General features: G+C 32.7%; 1 protein-coding gene across 1 annotated transcript; it reads right to left on the bottom strand.

Moving 5' to 3' along the window:
- Positions 1 to 6193: 6193 nt before the first annotated feature.
- Positions 6194 to 7657, bottom strand: LOC143048866 (52 kDa repressor of the inhibitor of the protein kinase-like). The gene is made up of 4 exons (XM_076222735.1): positions 7419 to 7657; positions 7041 to 7184; positions 6696 to 6853; positions 6194 to 6556 (listed from the first exon to the last, which is right to left on the bottom strand). The coding sequence occupies exons 1-4, from the start codon at positions 7501 to 7503 to the stop codon at positions 6194 to 6196; spliced, it is 750 nt and encodes a 249-aa protein (XP_076078850.1). The 5' UTR covers positions 7504 to 7657.
- Positions 7658 to 8332: the final 675 nt, after the last annotated feature.

Below are 8332 nucleotides of genomic sequence, written 5' to 3'. Positions count from 1 at the left end.
AAAAATCCAGAGTGGTCACAATTTTGTGAAATTGAGGTCAAAGGTCAGACAAAAAAATATCAATATTTCAACCACAAGGACAAAAAGGAGAAATATTCTGATATTTATTCAAAAGAATGCTACAAAAACGGTTCAATCATAAGCATATGCTATAAACGATGTTAAAACGACACATTTGACTACTTATATGAAGAGCTGCCATTACAAAATAGCGTTGATTTGGAACCTTCTGATTATTTTCCATTTAAGACATAGCAAAAGAAGAAGTGGCCTTGACCTTTTCACATCCATAAACTTTCATATTGTGTATAGTATTTCACTATAGTATATTACAGAATTATTTTCTAAAGTATAAAACACCAGTTTATCAAATTATTTCAATTTTTTTTTTATCTTTGAAAAAAACTAAATTCAAGCGCTGAAACATGGTTTTTAATTTTGCATCTTAAAGGTTGTGTATTTTGTGAAAATTAATATCTAGTTATATATAAATACATATTGTGTATTTGCAAAGTCTGGACGGAGCAGTTATAACACAAAATATACTATAGTCACCCGAGGCGAATGCGAGGTTTGAAAAAAAATTGAGTGTAAAACAAAGTCAGTTTGATGCATGAACATTCTTTTAGTGTGATACTCCTGGTAAAAAAGTTAACTCATTCATTTTTTAAGGGAAGGATGACAAATTATACAATTCAATGCCAATTTTCTAATGTTGTAATTTAAAATCAGTCATGATCCTTATATAACTTTTAAAAGCGACACAAATAGCTCAAGTATTCATAAAATAGGGACATGAATCAATCTCGTAGTCATCATATGCGGATTCAGTACGCGTATTAGCATTACAAGACACTTCCCTTTTTTTTTTATAAGAACAAGTTCGGCGCAGGACAGAGTTTGTGCAAAGCAAACACAGTTTTTGAGTACAAATGCTATCTGGAGCGTAAATACCGTCATGATTCGGTCAAACTCGTCAGATATAGTCTAACCTTTGCATAGGAAACACAAAAGAAATGTGAGTACAAAGTTTCGATAATGTTCATGACCCATATTCCCATATTCATATGCATGATGTGTCTGCACTGCCAAGCCCAAATGTAACCGGGCAAATGTTGCAATAGAAAGGATTGATTTTGTTATAGCCATACATTTACGAATTTTTGTTATCTTTAGGGACTATATACGGTTCAGAAGCGCCTTTGTGTTATTTTTCATTAATTAACTAACAAATGGATTTTTGAGCCTAGGCTCCGTGTTGAAGACCGGACCGTGACCTTTAATGGTTTACTTTTAAAAATGGGGCCTTGGATGGTGTGTTGTATCATTGGCACTCATACCACATCTTCCTATATCTATTAACAAGCTATGTGGGCATCATTTCCATAGAAATACCAAATCGAGGACATAGCTCATAAGAGCACTGGTGGCAGGGTGAAGTAATTGTTCTTCTTTTAATGTATCCTTGATATTTTCAGACACACCTTGGTGTAATTCTGAAAGTCTTAACATAGACTTCAATTTTCCTGCAGCAGATATAAAAACATTTCCTAAATTGAGTTCAGAGCTAAACTCTATATTTCATATCCCTTGGCCCCACTGTGTCTGAATTGTAAGGTGTCACAATATCTAGTTAGTTCTGGAGTTTGGCAGTTTGGTAAGCATCAGAGACAATCTTGGGTAAAATTGATCGGTATATATAGAGAATGTGCTACATGAGAAAGGCTTTTTCTTATGGAAGAACTAATCACATCACTAACAATCGTTATTAATGAACTGACAGCAAGTTCAAATTCTAATTTTTCAGTAACTGTTTCACTTAATTGCACAGGTGTTGACTTCAATAAGTACTTGGTTATGCATGGATAAATGATTACTCACATTAATAAGCACAACTTAAAAGACTGTCAACACGTTTAGAGGACTATATATATATCTTTATTCTGTCAAACCTTTGCAATTACAATGGTATACAGACACTACATGACATCAATAATAGACATAAATACATGAATACACAGAGCAAAATATGTACACTATTTACAATTATACTGATAGTATTTAGCCAGGAGGGCACACATGGGAATTTATAAATCTAATGAAAGTACACAGCTTTCTCAATTTAGATTTTATATTTAAATTCATAATTTTCTTAAACATAATTATATTTGGACGATTTACATATTTTTTATCAATACATTCGTTTCTTTTTTCTGACATCTCTGTGCACATCATAACATAATGATACTCATCTCCAAGTTCTTTAGAGTTACATAATTTACAAATTCGTCTATCTCTCTGAATATTTGTCCATCTCCCTATCTCGATGGGTAATTTATGATTGATGGTTCTAAATTTGCATAACGTATAAATATCACGAAATTCTAAAATATCAAAATAGTTCTCAAACCCAAAAGTATCCTTAAAAATTCGATAATTTAATGTCTTCGAACATGCTTGCACATTTGAAAACCATGTTTGTTGAAACTGATCTTGGAGTGATGTTCTGGTTGTATTCTTTAGCCAAATGTCACTAAAACATGTTTGAGACAACCACACAAAAGATAATCCCGTTTCATTAAAAATAGATTCAACATGGTTTAACCATCTAAATTTTACATCATTTTCATTTGACAGCTTATACAGTAGTTTATAAATGGTCGCTGATAATTTAGTCGGTTTACCACATACTAATTTCACCCAAAATGATACCATACGGACTTTAATATCTAAATTGATGGGATATCGTCCAAGTTCACCATATATTACGCAATTTGGGGTAGAAGACTTTAGGTGCAGAAGAAGCTTACAGAATTTTAATTGAACTTTCTCCAAAATGTCGTTATTCCCAAACCCCCAAATTTCACAACCGTACAATAAGACCGGTTTCACTAACTTGTCAAATAAATCTAATTGACAACTAATAGATAACCCATGTTTTCTCCCCTTTTTGATTACCTCATACATTGCCTTTGTAGCTTTTTCTGCTAAGCGTTTTCTACAGTGTTTAAATGTCCCATTTCGTGAAAAATAGATCCCAAGATAGTTGAATTCTTGAACGATATCTATAACAGAGTTATCATATGTAAAACTGAGATTTTTGGGTTGTCTTCCATTACTAAAAATTACAATTTTTGTTTTTTCTACATTAACTTTCATTTTCCAGACATCACAATATGAGTGGAATTTATCTAGCAATAATTGAAGATTTTTGGCCGATTCCGCCATTAGCACAGTATCATCTGCATAGAGGATTGCGAACAATTTAACATAAATATCTAATTTTTCCTCGAGTGCATCTTCAATAGTGTTCAAACCAATCAAGTTCTCGTTGATAAAAAAAAATTTCCAAATCATTTAAGAAAAGTGAGAACAGAAAAGGAGATAAGTTTCCCCCTTGTCGTAGGCCAATATTGCATGAAAAATAATCTGATATATTGCCATTATAAGATAAACATGACTTAATATTATCATACATCTTATGAATTATGTTATACATATGACCATTTATGTTATTCAATAACATCTTATACCATAATGCGTCTCTTCTGACTGTGTCAAACGCTTTTTCAAAATCTACAAATGCACAAAACATTTTTTTCTTTTTTAATTTCAAAATTTCAAAGAAAGAGTGCAGTATAAATATGCAATCGACTGTTGAATAGCCACTTCTAAATCCAAACTGATTTTCATTTATTAATAAAAATTCATCGGAAAAATTTGATAATCTATTACATAAAATCGAAGTGAATAATTTCCCAACACAACTGACAATTGTGATTGGTCTATAGTTTTTTGGATCAAATTTGTTTCCCTTATTCTTATAAAATGGTTTGATCGTGCCAATTACCCACGATTCTGGTATAATACCAGTTCTAAAAACTAAGTTAAACAATTCAACATATACATCAATTAAAAAATCACTAGAAGATTTAATATATTCATTTATAATAATATCGTCGCCACAGGCTTTGTTACTTTTTAGTTTCTTAATACAATTCATAATCTCGTCCTTTGTAATTGGACCATTAATTGTACCATTTAAATCATCTTAAGCATCTTGGTCTACATTTGATAACTCAATAGGATCGGGGGTGCCTGAATTTAGATCTCTGAAAAAATTAAGTAAATTATCAAAATTAATGTCCGGTTGTTTCGTGTGTTCCCGCTTATTTAAAATATCCCAATACTCTTTTGAATTTTGAGATCTGAGATTTTTTAATTTTTTAGCCATATCACGTCTATGAGTTTTTATGGCTTTGTCCATCACTTTTTTATATTTCCTCTCAGAATCTTTAACTTCGTTGTACAATAAAAGCGAAGGTGAAAATTTGAGCCTGCGCTTAAGCTTTCTAAAGTTTCGAAGTGAATAATTTCCCAACACAACTGACAATTGTGATTGGTCTATAGTTTTTTGGATCAAATTTGTTTCCCTTATTCTTATAAAATGGTTTGATCGTGCCAATTACCCACGATTCTGGTATAATACCAGTTCTAAAAACTAAGTTAAACAATTCAACATATACATCAATTAAAAAATCACTAGAAGATTTAATATATTCATTTATAATAATATCGTCGCCACAGGCTTTGTTACTTTTTAGTTTCTTAATACAATTCATAATCTCGTCCTTTGTAATTGGACCATTAATTGTACCATTTAAATCATCTTAAGCATCTTGGTCTACATTTGATAACTCAATAGGATCGGGGGTGCCTGAATTTAGATCTCTGAAAAAATTAAGTAAATTATCAAAATTAATGTCCGGTTGTTTCGTGTGTTCCCGCTTATTTAAAATATCCCAATACTCTTTTGAATTTTGAGATCTGAGATTTTTTAATTTTTTAGCCATATCACGTCTATGAGTTTTTATGGCTTTGTCCATCACTTTTTTATATTTCCTCTCAGAATCTTTAACTTCGTTGTACAATAAAAGCGAAGGTGAAAATTTGAGCCTGCGCTTAAGCTTTCTAAAGTTATGTTCGGTAAGGTCCTAAAATGGCCCCCATTTTTAGCGTCAATTTCAAATTCGGATTTATTGACTAATATCACAATAAATTATAGCTTATACAGTGACTAGCAGGGGCGGATCCAGAACCTTGATGACTGGGGGGGGGGGCACCATGAAAATATTTTTAAAGAGTTGTTAATCTATTTATATATGTTAATTCAAACAAGAGGCATACTAAGCATGTGTACATTAAAGTATGTTCAATAAAGTTAATCAACAAGAATGTCTGGTAGCACTATTCTCCTTGGATTTCTCCTTGCATACTGCATCACCACCTCCTTTGGATTTACAGTCATGTTCCTATGAGCATACATCATGATAAGAGAAGATAATCTACTTGTTGACATTGTTGATCGTAAGTATGTCTTCACAAGTCTCAGTCTACTGATACTTCTCTCACATTCACATGAGGTTACTGGAAATGTTCCACAAATTTTCAAAATTTGGTGCACATTAGGAAATATGATTGAGCTACAGTTTTGTAATGCTGTGATAATATCTGAAGGTGGATCAAACTCATTTGCCCATTTTAATTTCCACATATGCATCTCTTGCTCCAGTGTTGAAGGAGATGGTAAATCATCCACAAAATACTCAAAATCAGTAGTTGAGGATTGACCAATCATGGCAGGTATTACCTGAAGTCCCATGGATGCCTTGATTTGCAGGTCACCAAACCTGGAATTCATTTCTGTTAACATGTGATCAAGCAGAGGGATAGCAATGGTTTTCTTGTAATAATCCTCTGTTGATTCACATGGCACATTTGATCTTGTTGTCTGCCTGCCACATGTTCTTGGTTTAGATGGGGTTACATCTAGATCATCTGCCATCTTCAATATTTGTGAATACCACTTAGCATGGAATTCACCAATATTGTCTCTCACATCCTGTAAAGCTTCCTTGACTGACAAGGCTCACTGACTCAAGGGCACTCACAACATCAACAGCTCTACCTAAAGAAAATTTACTAATTAGTCAGATCTGTGAAACAGTATTTGAGTTATCTCCCTTTTTTCTAATAGTTAATGACAAAATCAATCAGCATGTTTAACTTTGTGTTTATGATTTTGAATTCTAATAACAATATGATGTTGTTGGTAACATGTTCTTTTTGTAATGTAAATAAATTGATGAAAAAAATAGTTTCTGTTTTTGTTTTGCTTTTTTACAATATCAAATTAAATAAGAGTTGTTTCCCTTAGACAGTTACCTTGAAGTGATGTACTAAGTTGTTTCAGGTATCCAATAAATCTCATTGTCACAAGCAGGGAGACTAGAAATTGAAAGGATGTTATGTTGTTTTCTAGACTTTGTGTGTCACTTATGGCAACTGGGCATTTGTCCACTGATTTGATCTTTTCCATGGTTTCTATTATTGCTGGAAGGAAATCCCAAAAAATCTCAAAAGCATCATGTCTCTCCACCCATCTGGTTCTGCATAACTCCTTCAATTTCATTCTTTTGGTTTCATTTCTATAATGTTGGAGCTGGTCCTCTAGAAATGATTGCCTTTTAGGAGACCAATTGAAGAACTTGACTACCTATCAAAGATAAAGACTTATAGTTTGATTAAAATAATTAAGCAATACATGTGTTGCACATTTAATTACTGGTATATGACCAAAACAAAATTATAATATTATCATATGAGGATTTAATAGAAAAGCATTAATTGTATACCTTATCTGCAGTTCCCATCATATTCCTGACACATGGAATGTTAGCAGCAGCAACTATACATCTGTTTAGCTGGTGAGCTGTACACCAAAAGTGTAATGCCTTTGGGTATATCCTTTGAATTCTGGGACCAACTCCTTTCAAATGTCCAGTCATATTACCTGGAGAAAAAGTATATATATATATATATATGTGAATGTGCAAATATCATTTAAAACATACAATGACAGGAGCAATGAATTTGAGAGCATGTCAAAATTGTAACAAAACTATGCTTACTGTTACAGTATATTTATCATTAAACAAATTCGTCTGTCAACACACTGAGGTATATTAAATGAGATTTACCTGCACCGTCATAGCATTGGCTCCTCATCAGATTTAAATCTAGTCCCATTTCTGGAAGCAGCTTCAGAAGCTCATTGGATATTCTTTCTCCACTTGTATCTTCGCTCACTTCTATGAAGTCAACAAACTCTTCTCTAATGACACCTTTTAAATAGATATTTAATTCAAAATTATTTAATTATTTTTTTTACTGTTATTTTATATCTTATACCTGCACATATAATTTACATGTGAAAACAGATAATAGTTGCAGATAACACATGCATGAACAGCTGTATTTGACATATATATTCAATGTATATTTTTTTTAAAGTTTGAAACAATAGATTATAAATGATTAACCAGTGTACATGCATTAGTTGATATATTAGTTATTACCTGCCAAATCAACAAAACGTAGACACACGGCTAACTGTTCAGTGTTGGATACATCTCTAGCTTCATCTGCAGATACAGAAAACATCCCTCCACTGTCTGATATGTCTTTGATTATTTTTGTCCTAATGATATTTCCTATAATGTCAATAATTTCATTTTGAACAGTCTTTGACCTGTATGTAGCATTTTTGGGGGCGGTTTTGAAATGTTCTACAAGAAATTTATCACCAGCATCTATTCTGAAGTCCAAATTTAAAAGTGCTTGAAAATTTCCAATATTTGCAGTATTTCCATTTACAATGTGCTTTGCATCATCTCTGTGGCCTCAAAGAGCAAAGTTCTGCCTTCCACAAATAAGGACGGTCTTTACAATTGATTCCAAAACCATCAAATTTTTCTCCTTGCGGCTCTCTAAACCATGATTCAGGGTCAGGTGTACATTAGTCTGTCGATTGATCTGCTGAAGAAACATTTCTCCTTTTGTTACACACTGCATATGTCTTTGATATCCTGTACCTCCTCGTTTTAAACTTTTGGTACTTTTCCCCCAAAAATGTTCATCAAATACTTCCAATGCCTTTTTCCAGTTTTTGAAAGGGGCATTGACAAGTTTGCCTCTTTTTTCAGGTTCCTTCTCGAATAAAACACAATGCAGACAGTATGCTCCATCCTCCTCTATGCTATAAACTAAGCCTGGATACTTGGAGATCCATTCTTTCCGAAAGCATCTGTTTTTATCAGCTATTTTTGTAGATGGGAACTTGAAAGTATCAGGAATAGTCACACCTTTTGTGTAGATTGTATATTTCTCATCATTATTTAAAGTTCTACCAAACCAAGAAGTAACATCATTTGGAGTTAGGCACTGGGACCTGGTGTCGGACTCTGATTGTTCAACAGCTTTTTGACTGAAA

This window comes from Mytilus galloprovincialis, chromosome 10 (genome assembly GCF_965363235.1).
Source record: "Mytilus galloprovincialis chromosome 10, xbMytGall1.hap1.1, whole genome shotgun sequence".
Lineage (NCBI taxonomy): Eukaryota > Metazoa > Mollusca > Bivalvia > Mytilida > Mytilidae > Mytilus > Mytilus galloprovincialis.
Note: the sequence above shows the minus strand (reverse complement) of the source record. Positions and strands in the feature narration are given on the sequence as shown.

Bases quoted from the DNA above. Each gene is read 5' to 3' on its own strand.
- LOC143048866 (XM_076222735.1), bottom strand. From the start codon at position 7,503: ATGTTTTCTGTATCTGCAGATGAAGCTAGAGATGTATCCAACACTGAA. The intron at 7,185-7,418 runs GTAATAACTAAT...TCTATTTAAAAG, and splicing joins ACGTTTTGTTGATTTGGCAG to GTGTCATTAGAGAAGAGTTT. The intron at 6,557-6,695 runs GTATACAATTAA...TATCTTTGATAG, and splicing joins TGATGGGAACTGCAGATAAG to GTAGTCAAGTTCTTCAATTG.